General features: G+C 42.6%; 2 protein-coding genes across 8 annotated transcripts; one reads left to right on the forward strand and one right to left on the reverse strand.

Moving 5' to 3' along the window:
• Nucleotides 1-6: 6 nt before the first annotated feature.
• On the reverse strand, nt 7-5614 carry NIF3L1 (NGG1 interacting factor 3 like 1). Its single transcript, XM_052676342.1, has 6 exons — nt 4744-5614; nt 3967-4132; nt 3399-3525; nt 2889-3027; nt 1414-1497; nt 7-450 (listed from the first exon to the last, which is right to left on the reverse strand). The coding sequence occupies exons 1-6, from the start codon at nt 5612-5614 to the stop codon at nt 266-268; spliced, it is 1572 nt and encodes a 523-aa protein (XP_052532302.1). The 3' UTR covers nt 7-265.
• LOC128077296 (peptidyl-prolyl cis-trans isomerase-like 3) lies at nt 1397-18687 on the forward strand. 7 transcript variants are annotated; one of them, XM_052676327.1, is made up of 18 exons: nt 1397-1511; nt 4738-4803; nt 5568-5615; nt 7765-7839; nt 9170-9263; nt 9929-9996; nt 10606-10724; nt 13911-14145; nt 15236-15326; nt 15752-15818; nt 16266-16382; nt 16530-16696; nt 16780-16874; nt 16957-17086; nt 17392-17474; nt 17880-17959; nt 18193-18283; nt 18366-18687. In XM_052676327.1, the coding sequence occupies exons 3-18, from the start codon at nt 5613-5615 to the stop codon at nt 18579-18581; spliced, it is 1731 nt and encodes a 576-aa protein (XP_052532287.1). In that variant the 5' UTR covers nt 1397-1511; nt 4738-4803; nt 5568-5612; the 3' UTR covers nt 18582-18687. The 7 variants fall into 7 exon arrangements, with proteins under 7 accessions (XP_052532287.1, XP_052532294.1, XP_052532286.1 ...); XM_052676326.1 differs by lacking the exons at nt 1397-1511; nt 4738-4803 and having other exon boundaries at nt 5346-5615; XM_052676328.1 differs by lacking the exons at nt 1397-1511; nt 4738-4803; nt 5568-5615 and adding an exon at nt 5346-5536.
• Nucleotides 18688-18719: the final 32 nt, after the last annotated feature.

The following is an 18719-nucleotide window of genomic DNA, read 5'->3' on the forward strand; positions in this document are numbered from 1 at the left end:
CAATAGTATATTGTAACAGTAAATTTATTCAAGTAAGAGCCCATTTATTGAGTAAATCATCTTTCAGTAGCCTGAAACAAGCATTTATTATGTATCTGATAGATGACTATTTATAGTCCAACCATCGGGTGAACACAGAATGCAATGCTATACTGACCAATTCAGAGCATCTTCATTCAGCTTGCATGTGGATAGCTCTGTGTGGGATACTATTGAACTCTTGACTCTGCTCTCTCACTTCATTTTTTTTTCCCTCTCCTCTCTCTTAAACCACCTGGAGGGGATCTCTGTCCTTCTCAGACAGAATGATGTTGATTTTGTTCTGTAGGTGGATCGTTAGCATGTCACGCAGCTCTGACAAGAAGCCTCGCTCAGTGTTACTGTGTTCACACAGAATAACACTTATACCATTGGCAACTGCATCCAGAACGTCATGGTGGGACATCTCTCCTGCCATGTGAAGAAAGAAACATCATGTAAATTTCTTGCAGTTGAGGTGAATAATGTATTTGTGTAACGTGTTCAGAATCTCAGCTAGAAGCTGGGAAGAAGTCCATAAGGGAAAAAGCAATGCCATCTGCTCAGTGTCAGAGTACAGCATGCTCCTATTATGGTGTCCCTTGAAGGACATTCAGCTGATATCCCCAATGTACTTCTGAGACAAAACCACAGAAGTTCTGTGCTGTCTTTGAATAGTGGTGTATTTTGCTACTTAGGGCAGGAAATGGTGTGCAGAGAGTGGTTTTGGAAGTGTCATGCATCTGCTCAACTGGGTTGCTACGACGAAGGTCAGCAACTGAGGAAGCTGTGCAAAGAACTGTCTGAGGGTCAGCTCTGTAGTGCTGTATATTAGAGGGGAGACCAGATGTGCCTTGCCAAAGAACTTGACTGAATTAAGCACACAATGCAAGGCATTCTTCAGGTTGTGGAGCAGGCTGTGGAAAGTATCCTCTGCCCTGTCAGAAAGAGGATAATGGACTGTGTCCTTTTGGGCAGATACAGTGGCTGTTGTTACACATCTTCCTTGGAAAGATTCTGTAGACAACATTGTTTCCCACTTTCTATTTGAGAATTCTGTAGGGAACTGGGGAAACAACTTGTATCTTGCCAAAGAAGAAACACTGAAATTTGCAAGAGATTCTGCCATCAATCACTGATTTTGTGTTGGGGGGGGGAAAAAAACAAAAAAGAATGTATAGTACCGTTTACTTCAAATAACCATCACTATGTGATACAGCCATCTGACCCATGTTACCTCTACCCTAATGTTATTTTTCTGTTATTCCAGTAATTGACTGTTTCTCAGTTCTAACAAGTAATGCTTCTTGCCAAATCTTTCAACAGCCAGACAACCCTCTCTTTTCTCTTTTCCTAGTGCCTATTTTTATAAAGATAACAAAACAAGTCTCTTACCTGTGAGATAGAGGTCAGCTTCCATTCCCTTCAGGACACTGCTCCCAGAACCAGCACACAGAGCAGCTTTCTTCACTGGAGAATCTGCAGGATACAAGGTGCCATAATTAACTACTTTTCCTCTGTTTAGCCCTCATATCAATACCAATATCAATACCTTAATTTTAAGGTCAGTGTAAATTTATTGGAGGAAAAGACACAAAAGTCAGTTTGTAAGAGTCAAAGGCCCAGAGCATCTGTAATAATAAGCAAAATCTTCTGTGTACCAAAAAGATGGGTAGGAATTTTTCTACAAGAGGTGGGAGAGTTGGCAGAGAACTCCAACACCATGGCTGGTTGTTGGCTACTGCAGATTAGTTCTTTTTAGTGAGGTGTTGTTACTTAGGTATTTGAACTGGAAGGAGCAGCTAATTGGCTGCTGCTCCTTCCAGGACTCTGAAGCTCCACTGTATTTGTTTTCCAAACTAACAATGCCACTAAGGCAGCATTTTCATTCTGAGATGTACTGCCTCCTAACTGCTTTCAGAAGGCTGATTTCAGTGCAAAGCTGAGTGCTCCTCCATTCCATTAAAAATATGTTTTTGCTATGACTGCTGATTCTAAGCTATGGCATACTGACAAAATTTAATTTTCCATATATATGTTATGTTCCTGACAAAGGGGTAGGGAGGAAGGCACATGATTTTCAAATTCAATTAAGATTTTACAGTGTGTTGCCAAATAACTACTGTTGGTATAGGCAAAACCATATGCTGCAATCCCATATCGTAACAAGGAACTTCAAAAAAGATAAAAATGCAATTGATAGTGCTAAGAGGCTTGCAACAAGGTTTCTGTCCCATAAGATGCAAAGATCTCTCAACAAATTTGCTCTCAAGAATTCTAACAGCTGTGTTTCTTGGAAATTAAGATTCATAGCTAGGCTGACAGGATACTTGCTCCAAGTTGTAGTAGTGACCCACAGTTTGACACAGATGGCTTACCTTCTCTGTTGCTATTTTTCTCTCATAAAAACATTGATGGTTGTTTGTTCAGGATACCACAAAGCATCTTTACAGTTTTAAGGTGCTGGTAAATTTAACAGTCAGTTGCAAAAGGGGTCATATTATGAGGCAGTACACACTTAAGTCTAATATAATGGAGGAAAATATCTTCAGTCATTGTGTGAATAATGAAAAGTGGTATTTCATATTCAGCTCATGCTGTGCCTGCTTCACAATGATGACCACCATAAAACATTTTCCAGTCAAAAATGACGTTCCAGACAATGTTATTTCTGCATGATTTTATCACCAACATTCTGAAAGGCTGCCTCTTGTCTTTGACAGCCCTTTATACTGTTTGCAAGTAAAGCTGTCCAAGGCAGCAGTATCTCACACACCTACACACACACACACTGCTTGAATTCCTGGAATACAAGCAATGTGTGTTTTTTTCCCGCTCAGATGGGCAGTGTTACTGGCAGGTTTGATTACCAAGTGTCTTGCCTGCCCCCACGGCGAGGCGGACGTGGGGTAATTTTAGGTGGCTTTTGATGCGCTCAGTTATGTCTGACAAGGAGGCTGGCTCACTCAGTGTGCAGAGACGTCCCATTCCACTATGCGGAAGAAGAGGCTGAAGAGAAAAATTCAAATTACTGTGAGAAAGCTGACTCCAGAAGTTCACCTTACTTTCCGTAGTGTACAAAAATAAGTATATTGGGCATTAAGGAGAAACAATTCTCAACATTTTGGAAAAAATATGTATGTTACTGAATGTAACATACTAACTACACTGGCTGTTAGAGCCAATTTTAGAATTAGTTCAGGCCATGTAGTTATTTCCATTGTTTTGGAAAATGGACATGGCTTTAAATGCCCACGGGCCATATTTCAGAGAACTGATAGGCAGCAAAGGAAACCTGTAATGCCAGCAGTTGCTGGAAATTTTAGGGCACTCAGCTCACACAAACTATATTCACTGGAAGCAATATACAATTTTATTACCTTCTGTAATAAGAGAATCTCAGTCCTGCGATAAAGAAGGCTGTTCTGGGACAATAACGCCACCACTTCCAGCAGTGCTTTCTGAGAGCAGTTCAGACTGACTCGTGTTTGCTCCTCCCCATCAACCCTGAGGAAAGATGTGTTTGGTACTTGCTAAGAGATAGATAAAATTTCAGCATCATATTCATAGAAAATAAAGGTGTTCTGTTGCAGAAGCCTGCTGCAGAGACAAAGGGGAAAAAAAGACGTAACAGTCTAGCTTAGTCTGCTCTCCTGGAGGAAACATACTTGGGAATTTAACTCAACTGTTCTTATTTTGTATTTACTGTTAACATTCTTCACCACTTTAATCCCTGTGATGCTACACGAAGTTGATAGTTACTATTTAGTATAACATGGATTGATCAGAAGGAGATAATTGTCCTTTGAATATATGGATCTGTTGCTGAAGAAGAATGGCAGCACTGCACAGAGGACTGAAGTGCTTACAAATGTTAAAACACAGTTCCAGCAACTTCATATTTTCTAGCAACAGAAAGAACACAACATTAGAGAGTGAAGCAGATACCTGACAGGGAGAGTGGTGAGACAGAAGATCTCTGGGATGTCTTTGATTTTGGACAGCACTGTCTCTAGATGCTCCACAGTGTCTGCACAGAACTCCACCCGGTGAGTGCCCTCAGTCGGATAGCTTGGAGCGGTTGATGGGTGCAGTGGAACAGAAGTACAGGCACCTTAGAAAACAGAGCAAGGACTGGTTTTAGAAAGCTGAATGCTGTGGCTGATACTGATTTATGCACCAAAAGAGGTGCAGTTTTAGACAGATTTTGCACTTGAATCCATTTTCCCTGACTAGAACTCAGGACTCTTGTCCTGTTAAGTGCAAATAAGTTGAATGATACGTCTAATTTGTTACTCTTCATACCATTCAAGTTTTATCCTAACAATTGTACCAAAAAATCATTTCTGGTTTGTAAAGCAGGCTGGAAAAAGCACACCTGTTCTCGTTTATAAGCCACAGCAGAAGATAAAAGTCTAAAAGAATTTCAGATACTTTGTCCTGTAGGAACAATGCGATTATCTATAAGTTTATGAATTACAGGCAGTGATTTAAACTCAGCAGCCTAACCTCTTTAACCAGGATAGACAGTAAATGCACTGCACCTGTTCTGTGTCCAATAGCATCCAGGCACCTGGAAATGTCCTCTGGTGTTCATAGCTGGTTTGTAGCACACCGAGGAAAGGAAAGCAGGGAGGCAAGGCTCCCACCTGGGATAATTTGATGGATGTGCCGAATACCGCTGAGTAACTGCACCCAGTGTCGTTTTGTTTTGACCAGCCTCACCGAGTCCTTTGGACAGCCAGTTGTTGACTCCGTGCGGTACGGCATCGTACGCTGTGTGTGGTGAGTAGATCCCGATCCTGTGCTCCAGAGCGCGGACCACCAGCCGCTCCTTCCAGGTCCTCCACGTAACCCGCTTGAGCGGAGCGAAGATGGGAGGGTGATAGGAGAGAATGAGGTCTGCGTTCTTCTGCACGGCCTCCTCCATCACCTGCTCGGTGAGGTCGTTGGTGAGGAGCAGGGTGCGCACGGCGTGGGGAGGGCTGGGTTCCACCAGCAGCCCCACGTTGTCCCAGCTCTCAGCCAGGGAGAGGGAAGCGAAGTCATTCAGGGCGGGAACGAGCTCGCTGAGGTTCATGATGGAGCGGGAGGGCGGGCGGCCCGCAGCGCGGATGAGACGGAGGGGCCGGCAGAGCAGCAGCATGCGGAACCTGCGGGGAGGGGAAGAGGACGGGAGTCGGGCCAGCAAGAGCTCCGCCCGGAACTCCGCGCTGAGCGGAGCGTGGCGGGCGGAAGGCCCAGGGCCGCCAGGAGCAGCGCTCGGCTCTGGCCGAAGCGGGCAGTTGGGCGGGGCGGAGCTCCTCACGGCTCCGCCGCTTCCGCCGGGCCCAGGGGCGGCCTTTGTGCGGCGCCGGGCGTGCGGAGCCCATGCTAGGCTGGGGGGCGCCCGCGTGGTACCGGCGGAGCGCGGCTCAACCCGCGGTTGCTTGCGGTCGCTGCCCGTGACGCTGTAGTGAAAAAGCGCGGAGTCGCACGGGCGCTTCGGAATCGAGAAGAACTGGCGGCTGGGGGAAGGGTGAGCCGAGCATTGTGTGTTTCGTTTGCAGGCGTTTGCAGTATATGCATCAACCTCAGCTTTTTGATGAGCAGGCATGGTAAGAACTATAGCACTTCTTACATCTGTGCTTTCGGAAATGTTCGCGTCTTGGAAAGCGAATGGCTGCTTCTCAGATGATGCGTTGTGCACTGAGCTGTGTAGAATTTGCAGTGATAAGTGCAGGTTTCCATTTTAGACTTCCGAAAGATAAGGTCGAAAAGAAAACGGGTCAACTTACCGTTGTATCAGCCTGAAATACAGTCAGACTCTCAGTTCTAAGACAGCCGATTTCAAACCTTGTTTGGCTAATACCGGTTTGCTTCTTTTCCTACCAAAGCTTTGTTGGAGATGCAGGCACGAGGCCCTCTGCGTGTACACTCCACGGTATGCTTAGAGGCTTCTGAGTTCGGCAAGCTACAGCTCGAGACAGGAGTGTGTCTTAAACTGTGTGTACTGCTACTCTTCGTGGCCATTACAGATGCTTCTCCTGTGCAACAAAATCTTTTTAAAAAGTTACAGGTTAAGCAGACTCTATAATAAAAGCTAGTTACGTGGGTTGAAAAAAAAAAAACTCGGAGCTGTTTTTTGATGAGTTTATTAAGTAGTTATGCTAATTATGGCAGATATAATTTGTCCAGACAAAAAAAAAATAAATTGATTTTTCTGAAATCGGTTTGTCTCACTAGCCTGGCAAATGGAGGAAGCAGGAAAATCTATCAAAAGAATTTTTTTTTTTTCTATTTGACAATAGATGAAAGTACTGATGGTACAGCTACAACTCAGCTTGCATTTGTGTTAGAGCTATTGATGACGAATATAATGTTATTGAATAAATGGGTTATGTGGTGCCACTAATTAAATCTTTTGATTTGTATGAAGCAGTAAAAAAACCACATTAAAGTGATATTCTTTAACCTATGTTAGCATGTCTGGTATAGGTACTGATGGTGCCCTGGTGATGGTTGGTCAAAGAGAGGGATTTAGAAAGTTAATAGAAGATGATGCAGTGGTCACTGGCAACTCAGTTTGGTGAAATATCAATGCATCATACATCAAGAAAATTCACGTGTGAAAGCTTTAAAAATGGTGACGACATGCCAGTCGTCATCAAAGCTGTGAATTTCAGAGTCCAATCGTTCTCAATTCTGGGAGTTCTTTAAAAGCGTTGGTGCTGATTTATGGGGACATCGTTTACTTTTCTGAAGGAAGGTGGCTAAGTCAGAGCAAAATGCTAAGAAGACTTTATGATTTGAAATAAGTCCTTTATTGAATCAAAATGAAAATTTGTGTCAGACTTGAAGATGAAAAATAGCTCACACGTTTAGCATTTTTGGTGGATTTGACCACTCATTTAAATGAGTTAAATGTATGTCTTCAAGGTGAAAATCAACTTACCTGTGCTGTTTCAAACCAAAACATCATTTGAAATTTAAACTTAAATTATGCTTGAGAAAAACAGGGTCAAATATCCCACTGGTTTTATGTTTTTATTGCTATTTTTTTAAATAATAAAAATGTATTTGTAAAAAGGTTCTCTTATTTATATACTTTAATATATTATATATATAAAATATTATATATTTTATATGCAACTCAAGACAATTTCTGTTTGCCGATGTGCCCAGGCATGCCAAAAGGTTGGAGACCCATGCCTTAGTGGCTGGGTAGGTGGCGTTTAAAATGTTGTGAAGATTGTTTATAAATTTTCAAGAGAAATGTGAAGTTTTGTAGAGTTACTTGTCTGTGGGGGCACGCTGTGTGTAGTGCCGTTCAGAGTTAGCCTGATCACTCAGAATGCTCTAGTCTAATAATGCCCATCACTTCTTCTCCTGGTTGTAAACCAGTAGGGTATATGCACCTCCCAAAGTAAATATTACCTTGATTCTTCAAATTTGCAGTGAAATGGCAGTGTAGGTCTAATTCACAGATGAACAATTTGTCTCTGAAGTGTAACAGCACAAATTGGAGCTTCTGCATTGTTATGGCAAACTTGGTTTGGCCTGGAAGTAACTGACAGCAATGCATTCTGGTAATTTCAGTGGAAATGTGGAAGCTTTGTGACAGTAGGTTGCCTGTGGCCAAATACTGACACAACAGTTGTATGTAATGGGAACTTGTTCCTATTCATGATAGGAGCAGGAAATAAATCTGATCTGCAGCTCCTAGCACTTCATTGCTGGCTTAATTATGTTTTGTGACTTTCTCAGGCTGTCACGCTGCACACTGATGTAGGAGACATTAAAATTGAACTGTTCTGTGAGCGAACGCCAAAAACATGTGAAGTAAGTTGAAAAACAGGAGTGGGATTGTGTAGTATTGAAGCAAAGCAGTAATGGTGGAGACTATAGAATGGAAGAAGTGGCTGTTCCAACATTTTCAAATAGTGGAATATTCCATTTTAAGTTGGCATGGAACCTGTTGGAGAGTGTATTCTTGTGTGCTGTGTCATAGAGCCTAAAGCTCTGCTGCCTGTTTCTCACCAAGAAGTATTTACTTGAGAGTTGTTTCTTTCTAATTTCTCGTGCATTTCAAAGTGTCCTTTGCCCTTAGGATGAAACATGGGACGTGGTCTGGGATTCCCACGTTTGCCTTGGTTTGCTCACACTCAAACAGATGGGACTTCTTAAAAAGAATTAAGAATCACTCCAAGTCTGTCAGAGACCCCAAGTTTTCTTTTCTGCAGTAAAATTAAGCTTGCACTGAAATTGGCTACTTTTTAACTAAACAAAAATATGAGGCTTGAAGTTATTTATTACAAAACGCATTTTACAAAATAAAAATGTGAATGCAAATGATGCTTGTGGACATGCCTCAGTCCTCTTATTTGTTCAGGTGAGACGGCTTTGTGCAGTCAACCTTATTTAAATCCTTTTTGTCTGTGACAGTGTCAAAGGAGCAACTTAACCATAATTCTGTATGTCCGTTCTATTGCATTACTCAGTGGGTTTCACCAAAGAGTGATTCTTCAACCCATCTTAACTTTATTCTTTGGGAAACCAAGGAAACAGGAGCTGGAAAGACAAACTGCAGTGTCTTAAAAATATAGCTTGTAAAAAAGACTTGTGGTTTTAGAGCTGTTTCTCTTTTGATGATAGATCACAAAATGATAAAATCTTTTTCATTGAAAGGGACCCTTAGAGGTCATCTATCCAGTGCCCCTGCCCAGTACTCCCAAGTCCATTTTGGCTGGGCTTGGCTCTGTCCTTTCATCCCCCATTTTGTGCTGATAAGCAGGGGTTGCCACAACCCAGGTGCAAGAGCTTGCACTTGGATTTGTTTTACCTCATGATGTCCACCTGTGTGCACTGCAGGGGAGTTAGAACAAGATGATCTTTAACCCTTCCAACCCAAGCTACTCTATGACTAGTGAAGCCCCATCAGACCTGTTTCTGACCTCGTCTTATCTGTTGATGTTATGTGCAAATGACTTCACTGTTGCCTAATTTTCATATAACCTATAGATGTTTTTTATTGTGTTTGGTACTGTTTATAGCAGTGGCAAAAACCTAAAGCCAAGCAAAGGCAGAAGTGTTTTTTCTGTTTTTTCTTGCCATTTTAGTATGGGGGAATGTTACTTCTATTTTATTGATGTGGTTTGTTTCATATCCTTAGAATTTCCTGGCTCTTTGTGCTAGTAACTACTACAACGGCTGTGTGTTTCACCGGAATATAAAGGGCTTCATGGTTCAGACAGGGGATCCATTAGGTAAATTCTTTTGTCGCAGTCTCGCTATAGAAAAATATACATAAATATCAAAGTAAAACGTAACTAAAATATCAAGAAATACAAAGAAATTGTAAGCATCGGTAATAATTATAAAAACAAAATGTAAATAAAGTTAATTTAAAATATCTTCTATTGCTAATAGAGGTTTTAATGATGTGAGCTTACAGAGAAGCAGCCATTATCTGGTTCTAAATGATCTATTGCAGTAGTAGAGCATTCTGTAAATTTTAGTTTTCCTGCTCTTTCCATTGATTATGATGGCTCTGCTGATTCACCAGCAGTTGAACAGTAAAAGTTGCTGCTATGGTTTCTCTGTTTTCTGCCTGGAGAGCTACATTGCCTCTAAAGCAATTGGGAAAATGAGCTAGGCAGCATCAGCTGTTTGGGAGAGTGTCTAATTCAAATATGCGTCTGTTTGTACTGAGTTTAATTTGAGGATATATCAGGTTTTTTTGTTTTGCTTCTGGAAATGCAATTACACAGAATTATGGCTCTTCTTGTTATTAAGACACAAGAACCTGGTTCCTGGCTCAAGCACATTAGGATGTATCTGGGGCCTTTATTGTAAAATTTTACAATGTTATATTATTGCTGCATTTTCCAATCTCAAAATCCAGTAGTGTATTGTGATATTTCTTTGTCAGGCACTGGGAAAGGAGGAACCAGCATCTGGGGCAAGAAATTTGAAGATGAATTCAGTGAATACCTAAAGGTATTTTTGTGCTCTCAATGTGCCGTTGTTTTCAGATTAATTTTTTTCTACAGGTTGGCGTATGCTCAGTGTTGTGCTGGATTAAATACTCATTTTGTAATTGCAAAATGAAGTATAATCAAGGAGGAGTTATTAAAACAGAAATAGGCATCTTATTAATTGGTGTTAGTTTTGAGGGTTCTCATCAGGGAAAACAGAAGTAGAAACAATTTGTAATATAGTATTTTTAATGCATCAGAGGCAGAAAAAGTGTCTTTTAATTGCGGAAGTAGATTTGAGGAGCTAGTGAGTTGTGATACCATAATTATGTTGCCATGTTGTTGGTTGAAACCAACTAGATAAGTTTTTAATAGTAATGATGATGCTGAGGAAGAGTATCACTTGGATGCTCCATCCCTGGAGGTGCTCAGGGCCAGGTTAGATGGGCCATGAGCAGCCTGATCTGATGGGTGGCAGCCAGCCTACAGCACAGCGTGGTACTGGGTGAGCTTTTAAGTTCTATTCCAAGCCATTCTGTGATTTGGTGGTCATGTCGCTGAACACATTGTACGTGTTGCAGTTCTGCTTTCATGGGAGATTGGTTATTCGAGTTTTTTTTCTGTCTTTCAGCATAGTGTCCGTGGGGTGGTTTCAATGGCAAACAATGGTCCAAATACCAATGGGTCACAGTTCTTCATCACTTATGGCAAGCAACCACACCTGGATATGAAGTACACTGTTTTTGGGAAGTGAGTGACCCTCCTGTATGCCTCCTTGTCATAGTGTTTAATTGACATGTATATGTAGAAGTACATGCAATGCAAATTTAGATGCTTCAGATCTGAAGTTCTTCAAAATATTGGATGTGTATATTTGAAAGTGTGCTTTCTACTGTCACCAGGATCAGTCATTGCAAAATGCTGCTCCATTTGTCATGAGGGTAGGGAAATCAGTGGAAATTGGCATATTAAAAATTACCTTAAGAATAGAGCTGAGTTGGTGGTGGGTTTTTTCTTTCTTTAAGCTCACTGTTGCTGCTTGCTGTCTTGTACCATGCCCAAATGGGTGTAGCCTGGTCTACATAAACTCCAAAACAACTAGGCACACTGATTAGGGTTTGCTGAGAAGCAAGGGTCTGCTGTGGAACTGGAAATGTGAATGGTCATCGTGTTTCTGCGTAGTTGGAACTGGCAATTCATGAGATGGGATTAAGAAGCATTGTTAGTCTAAAATATTCTCATGTTAATAGAAGCTGCTAGTAATATACCATCTTTAAAGCACATTTAGGTTGTCTTTCAAATACTGCTTTTTTGATCTCAAAATCAGGGTAATATTTTTTCTTTTGTTTGTTTTTAAGTCTGTGAATCTTACTGAGCAAAAGTGGGTTCTTTTGGGGGGGACTTAGATATTCAAAGGAAATGGGTGAAAATTGAAAATGCTGTTCCCTTCCACTTGCATTGTTCATAGGCACCTGGGCACCGATGTTTCTTTCATTGTTGAGTTTGTTTAGAGGTGTGATCAAAAGTTGGGTTTTTTTTGACATCTTAGAGATGAGTAGACACTCTGACAGGAACTTTGCTGGCCTATCTGTGCAGTGATGAATGTGGCAATGAACGCCATTGTGCCATTAGATTTACGCAATTATGGATGGTTCTTACTAATCTTGTCTTTGAGTGAGAAGTTAGTGATTATAATCACGGGTTTGGAAATTGATTTTCCAGCCATGGATTTCAATAATGCACAGAGAAGTTTGGTGTGGCCAGTACCTGGCTGCTGCTATGGTTAGTCATAGGTTATGTGCCATATGCAGTGTTTGGCTGCCTTATTTGTATCGTTTACTTGTGGAATCCTTGCACTACGACACTTAGCTAACTGTAAGGTGTTCTGAGATGCCTCTGTTGTGGAAGTTAAGTTGATTGATAGGAGATTCCGAGCGGTTCTGCTTTTCTTCCAGAGTGATTGATGGCTTGGAGACCTTGGATGAGCTGGAGAAGCTGCCTGTGAATGAGAAAACCTATCGACCTCTGAATGATGTTCGCATCAAAGATATCACCATTCATGCCAACCCTTTTGCTCTGTAGCCACCAAGTTGTGACACATTCTTTAGAGGCTGGTCAGACCAACTGCTGGATGGGGTGTTTGGTGTGCCATCAGACGGGGCTACGGAGCTGGGCTGTACCTTGGTGTGCTGAGCGCGGGGCTCTGGGAGCTGTGATGTTGTTTATGAATTGTCATAGGGGAGCCTTGGGTTCCTCAAACCTGTGTTTCCAGGGTGTGCGTTGACTTTTATTGACTTGATTTTGACTTCCAAGTGTTGCCTGCTTGTAAAATAAGACTTTCAAATATATATAGATATATATATATATTTTTGCAAATCTCTCTTTTCTGCCATTTTTCATAGCAGTACGATGTTGAAGCAATGGCCTTTGCAGACTGCCAGCTTTCTGAAACCTTCCCGTGTCAACACTAACATGCCTTACTTTATCATTTTTGCAGAAAGAGTAGTACCCTGTCTAATTTTTCCCCCTAGGTGAAAGCAGCGTACCAGACAGAGAAAACTCTCTGCCGGTGGGCTGAACACGACGTTTTGATTTGTCTTTGCACAGTGGGTTCGCGCAGCGGGGCGGCGGTGGGCGGGCGGGGCGGCGGTGGGCGGGCGGGGCACCGAGGAAGCTCCGCCCACTTTATGGCTCCGCCTCCGCCCTGCCCCGTTGTGTGACGCACGGCTCGCGCCATAAGGCTCCGCCATTTTGTCGCGGCCGAGAGCTGAGAGTGGCTGAGTTGCGGCGGTAGCGATTGCTCGAGAGAGCGAGCGACGGCTCAAGAGAGCGTAGCGGCGGCAGTCGGAGAGCGCGGCGGCAACCCGGGCTGCTGAGGTACGGGAGCGAGTCGCGCTGCCCGGCGGCGGGGCTGGGGCCGCCTCCTTGCCCGTCGGCGAGGCCCCGGTGGAGAGCCTCTAGGCCCCCGCCTCCCCGGTCCGCCATGTTGCGTGTCCGTCCCGCGGCAGAGAAAATGGCTTCGGCCGCCGCAGTGGGGGGGGAACGGGGCTCGGCGTGGGGCTGGGCTGGGCTGTGGGGAGCTGGGGCTGCGACCGTTTGAGGGGGGGAGGAGGGAGGAGGAAGGTGGGTGCGCTGGACGTGTGGGCTCTGCGCTCCGTGGGGACGCCCCGTCTAGGCGTGCGGTGCGAAGGACAAAATGTTGTGTGGGTTTCAGATGGGAAATTACGAGCGCAGCGACCAGCCCGGGTGGGGTCGGCGGCGCGGCGGCAGTGAGCGCCATGGGAAGCGCAAATCGCCCAGCGGTGCCCAGGAGGGCAGGCACTACAAGCACGAGGTGGCCAAGAGGCCTCACAGGTGAGGGCTGCGGCACTCCGGTACCTGCGGGCCTGTGCGTGCGGCTGACTGTACTCGTATGGCTTTTGGAGAACACAGCGGCAGCTTGTGGTGGACGTGTTTGAGAAATGGCTTGATTAGGACTACCCGAGATAGGGAACTCCTATCCTACCAGGGCAGGCTGAGAGCTGGGGCTGTTCTGCTTGGAGGAGGCTCCGGAGACACCTGAAGTTGGCCTTGTGGTACCCAAAAAGGGGCTCTAAGAAGGAAAGGGACAGGCTTTATCAGGGTTTGTGGTGAACAGAAAAAGGGGAAATGGTTTTAAACTAAAGGAAGAGAGATCTAGGCAGGGTATAAGGAAAAAGCTTTTTACAGTAAGGGTGGTGAGATGCTGTCACAGGTTCTCCAGGGAGGCCGTGGATGCCTTGGAGACAGTTGAGATTAGACTGAACAGGGCTCCGAGCGCCTGATGGAGCTGTAGGAGTCTATTCATTGCAGAGGCATTGGCCTAGGTGATCTTTAAGGGACCCTTCCAAATCGGTCAACTCTTTATGGGGATGCAGGAATTGATTTAATTGGGTTTACGTGTTCTTTTGCTTGTAGTAAATGTTCAGAAACCAAATCCATAAATGACCGGGAGCACCACAAGCGGAGGCGCTATGTGGAGGAGTACAGGACTGAGCACACACAGGGCTGTGACAGCGGGCAGCAGCACCGCGAGCACAAGAGCGCCCACCGCCAACACGGCAGCAGGTCCTTGGGCCGCAGCGGGAAGGGCAGCTACAAGCAGTTGCACAGGACGCAGCACAGCGCCTGCCACCACCACCATCACTCACAGGTGGTTTGTCCAGTTATAACTGAGGGGGTCGTGTCTTAGGGAGATAAGTTCCCAGCTGGGCAGCAGTAACTGGGGAGTTTGGGGAAGTCTGTGAATGATGTTAGTAGATTAGCCCTTTTGTTCATATTGATTGATAATTCTTTTTGTTAGTTTGTGTTGGTTTTTTGTTTTGTTTTGTTTTGTTTTTTGATCTTTTAGAGAACATATGCTGTTTAGTTATGCTTGTAACACTATGGAATATAGCTTGCCTTTTGTTCGCTGGCTGTAATTTGAGCCAGTTAATGAGTAGAAACCATCAAATGGAATATTTCTGCAGGCATCACTTTCGTGCCTTAGAAATGCATTATGATGTCAAATATTTATTTCTGCCCTACTCAAAAGTCCAAATGCGAACTTTCAGACTTGCTTTTGAGTACGTATCACTGAAATAGCAAGGAGATAATGTTAGGTTTTCACACAATTTTTGGTACCGATTAAATAAAATGCTTTAGGTCTGAATGAAATCTGTAGAATTAGATAAGTACAGTGACTGTCAGGGCAGTTTTTCTAATCGTTATCGTATATTTAACTTGAAAAAGCTAAAGACAGGGTTTATAGTTTAATATCTTCAGCTGGGACAGCCTGAAGTAAATATATATGGTATTTTTGTGATTAAAAAAAAAAAAGCTGTTAATGAATATTCAAAGCAGTAATTTTAAACTCACTTAAGAGGGGTATTTTCACTTAGCCATGAGGCTGTCCTATATGACGTAATTATTAAATCCTTTTGCTATAAGAAATAAGGGCACTGAAAACATAAATGAAAATTCAGTGAACCAATCTTTTAAAAGAAAAAACAATGTTGTATTTATTGCCTTGCCACTTTGAGTATCTCATCTGAAAATTTGTTCCTTGCCATGTTTTTCTCCTGTAACATAAACTATGTGCCCTGTGAATTTCCGGGGACTGAATTTGAAATTGCTCCTGCCAACCGTTTGTGGCCTGGCGTGTATCTGAATGCCTGAATATCTCCCCGCTGAATGAATTTCGTATTCTGACCTGAATTGACTCGGGTTTATTGATTGGCCTGACCATCTCGGTGCCGTTCCAGAGGAGTCTTCGAAGGAAAAGATCCAGGAGTGTAGAGGATGATGAGGAGGGTCACCTGATCTGTCAGAGTGGAGACGTACTAAGTGCAAGATGTATAGAATATTTTTCAAAATTTATTAACATTCAGATATAGTAATTTCTTTTAGCATAAGATGCCAGGGGGCTTTGGCAGCCTTTTCTTTCTTTCTTTTTGTTCTGTTTTATTTGGGGGAGGGGGGATCGTTAATTTTCTTCTGGAGAACTTAAATGTATTTCTTTTTCCTTTTCCCCCTTTTTTTTTTTAATCCCAAATTAGTAAATGAAATTAATGTGTTAGAATGAGATACCTGTAAATGTGCATTGATGAGAGTTGTCCGATAACATCTCTCAACCTAGTTATTGATATTTTTAAAGAAGCACAGTCTAGAATAACCTTCAGTGATAGATTTAGCCTTTTCTGTTTATTTTTATTTGCTTGGTTTTTTTAATGGCTGAGTAACTTAACGACTTCTGGAGCTGACGGTTGTTTTCTTTATAGATGAGATTGTTGCTACTTTGGGTGAAGGAGCTTTTGGAAAGGTGGTGGAATGCATTGATCACAAAGCGTAAGTCTTTCTTCTAGAAACCTGTCAGTTGTTGGACTGATGGAATCACAGTTCATTAAGTGCTCTCAGAAAGATTTTATTTTTATCCTTACTGGCTCGTATGTTGCTCTGTGTATTTCTTAACGTTTTGGCATAACAGATTTGTTTTGGGGAAGGTTTCTTGCGTGTTCTTTGGATCATACGCCGTTTGATGTTGGAGAGTTTTTGCTGCGCCCCTGGAGGTGAACTAAGCACACGTTTGTGCTTAAATATAAAAGGATATAAATGAGCAACGCATTGGGCAGTCTGTAAGGACTTTAAAGTTACTTCTTGCCTAAGCTGTTCTCTGAAAATGCTTTATCTGCTAAGGTTCATAGGTTACATTTGTTTTTATACAATGTATATGGTGGTAATTAAGGAACAATTGAAACTACTCCTTCTAATGACTGTTTAACCTGTTTATTTCAGGGGAGGTAGACATGTAGCTGTGAAAATAGTAAAAAATGTGGACAGGTACTCTGACGCAGCACGTTCAGAAGTACAAGTCTTGGAACATTTAAATGCATCAGACCCCAGCAATACGTAGTAAGTACCTTACTTTGTCTTCAAGATTGCTCTGATGTCACTTTCTGTAACACCAGTGATCGTGAAGCTCTCCATGTCATGTGATGTACACCTCTCAGCATTATGTATTACTTACTGTTGAAATTTCTATTTTCCTGCTTTCTGCAGTCGCTGTGTCCAGATGTTGGAATGGTTCGAGCATCACGGCCATGTCTGCATTGTTTTTGAGTTACTGGGACTCAGTACTTACGACTTTATTAAGGAGAATGGCTTTTTGCCATTTAGGTTGGACCAAATTAGACAAATGGCATATCAGATCTGCAAATCTGTGAACTGTAAGTATATGTATGTATGTTATTTTCATTTTTGCTTCATTTTCTCCATGGGACTGCTAACTTATCTATTTCTTACCTTGTAGTTTTACATTTGAACAAACTGACACATACGGATCTGAAACCAGAAAACATTTTATTCGTCCAGTCTGATTATGTAGAAGAATATAACCCCAGACTGGTAAGTCACTGTCATCTTCCCTTCTTCCCTGTAGCCTTCTGGGTTTGTCATCGTTTACATCTCACGGTATGTTTCACTTCAGAAACGTGATGAGCGCACACTAAAAAATCCAGACATCAAAGTGGTGGATTTTGGGAGTGCAACATACGATGACGAACATCACAGCACTCTGGTGTCTACAAGACATTACAGGGCTCCTGAAGTTATTTTAGGTCAGTATTCTTTTTGGTCCAAGAGAGATAGCATGCTTTTCTGTTCAGTGCTGATAAATTAAGCAGTGATCACAGTTGGAAAACTGGAAAAAAAAGTCTTGTTCAGGACTGTGCCTGGCTGGGCAGAATACTTCATGTTTTCATAGTAGTAATGAGCTTTTTGAAGTGTGTTACGCAGATCTCTTTCACCTGGAAGATTTTTTATCCTGTTCAGCTGTGCTACAGAAATACATGCGCTTTCCTTGAGCTGTCGGATTGCTTGTAGCCTGGTCTAACCCTGATGTTTCCGGGCTTTTTTCTCACAGCACTGGGATGGGCACAGCCATGTGATGTTTGGAGCATCGGCTGTATTCTCATAGAATACTACCTTGGCTTCACGGTATTTCCGGTACGTAACAGAGCCTTGGAGACGCAGTGCGTGTAGTGTACTGCAGCTTGGTAAAAACCCCAGGCAAAATGGGGTTGCAAAACACTGTGCTCTCCTTCTCTGCCTTGCCCCACTGAAGGGATAAGAGGCAGCTTCATCTCTCACTGGCAGCAGATGTTATTCAAGTATGTGAATGTTTTGATAGCAGTACTTGAAGGTGAAATTTAAGACCAAAGAGAAGGCAAGGCAGGATTGGGAGGGGAAAAAAAATATCTATTTTAAGTTACTGTTGGAAGAAGATGACTACAGGCTCTTTCTTCATGTGAGAGTCATTACTGTTTTGCAGTGTACAATCCAGAAATCAGGTTAGTGTGTACATCGTGGTAATTTACTTTAAGGATAAGAGAAATGTTTATTTTCCTTCAGACTCATGACAGCAAAGAGCACCTGGCAATGATGGAACGGATACTGGGGCCTTTGCCTAATCACATGATACAGAAAACCAGGTAATTACACTTGTTTTTCTCTGCCTTGATTCCTTCATTTTTAAATGCAGTATTTCCAGGTTTGGTTTAACAAGAAGGAAAAAAGTGAATTCATCTTCTTACTTTGTTTAACAACCTACCTTTGCTTTAGTGGGATATTGTCAGATCATTTCCCTGTGGGAGGAAACATGCTAGTAAAGACGTTTTAAGGGGACAGATGGGTTTTAAATAACAAGTTGTGCTGTTTGTTGAAGGAAACGGAAATATTTCCATCGGGACCAGCTGGACTGGGACGAGCACAGTTCTGCAGGCAGATATGTTGCAAGGCGCTGCAAACCACTGAAGGTAAAATGATAGAAGGGAAAAGGGCTCAGGGGGACAGAACTGTAATTAGGATATGAATAAAACAGTGTTTGTGGTGTTGTAGGAATTCATGACATGCAGGGATGCTGACCACGAGAACCTGTTTGACCTCATTCAAAAAATGTTGGAGTATGATCCAGCTAAACGTATTACACTTGAAGAAGCACTAAAACATCCTTTCTTCTTCCCCTTGAAAAAAGAGAAAAGGAAGCTGTCGCCTGTAGCAGAGCAGTCCTGTCCAGATGATATTAGCCCACCAAAGAAATATAGGAGATTTTAAGTAATAAATTATTATGTATAGTTCTTCTTTGTAAATGTCTTATTTTGTATTGTGACTCTTTGGATATTGATGCAGCTGCTGAAATAAAAGTTATTTAAGAAAAAAAGAGATGATTCCTGATTGTTTGCTTATTATTAA

Source organism: Tympanuchus pallidicinctus, unplaced genomic scaffold, assembly GCF_026119805.1.
Source record: "Tympanuchus pallidicinctus isolate F22 unplaced genomic scaffold, pur_lepc_1.0 scaffold15, whole genome shotgun sequence".
Classification (NCBI taxonomy): domain Eukaryota; kingdom Metazoa; phylum Chordata; class Aves; order Galliformes; family Phasianidae; genus Tympanuchus; species Tympanuchus pallidicinctus.

Coding starts and splice junctions, on each gene's coding strand:
- NIF3L1 (XM_052676342.1), bottom strand. CDS start 5,614: ATGCCTGCTCATCAAAAAGCTGAGGTTGATGCATATACTGCAAACGCC. Junction 3,526..3,966: donor CTCACCACTCTCCCTGTCAG/GTATCTGCTTCA, acceptor ATCTTTCCTCAG/GGTTGATGGGGAGGAGCAAA. Junction 451..1,413: donor AGCTGACCTCTATCTCACAG/GTAAGAGACTTG, acceptor TTCACATGGCAG/GAGAGATGTCCCACCATGAC.
- LOC128077296 (XM_052676327.1), top strand. Junction 9,997..10,605: donor AATTCAGTGAATACCTAAAG/GTATTTTTGTGC, acceptor TCTGTCTTTCAG/CATAGTGTCCGTGGGGTGGT. Junction 15,327..15,751: donor AGACGTACTAAGTGCAAGAT/GTATAGAATATT, acceptor TTTTCTTTATAG/ATGAGATTGTTGCTACTTTG.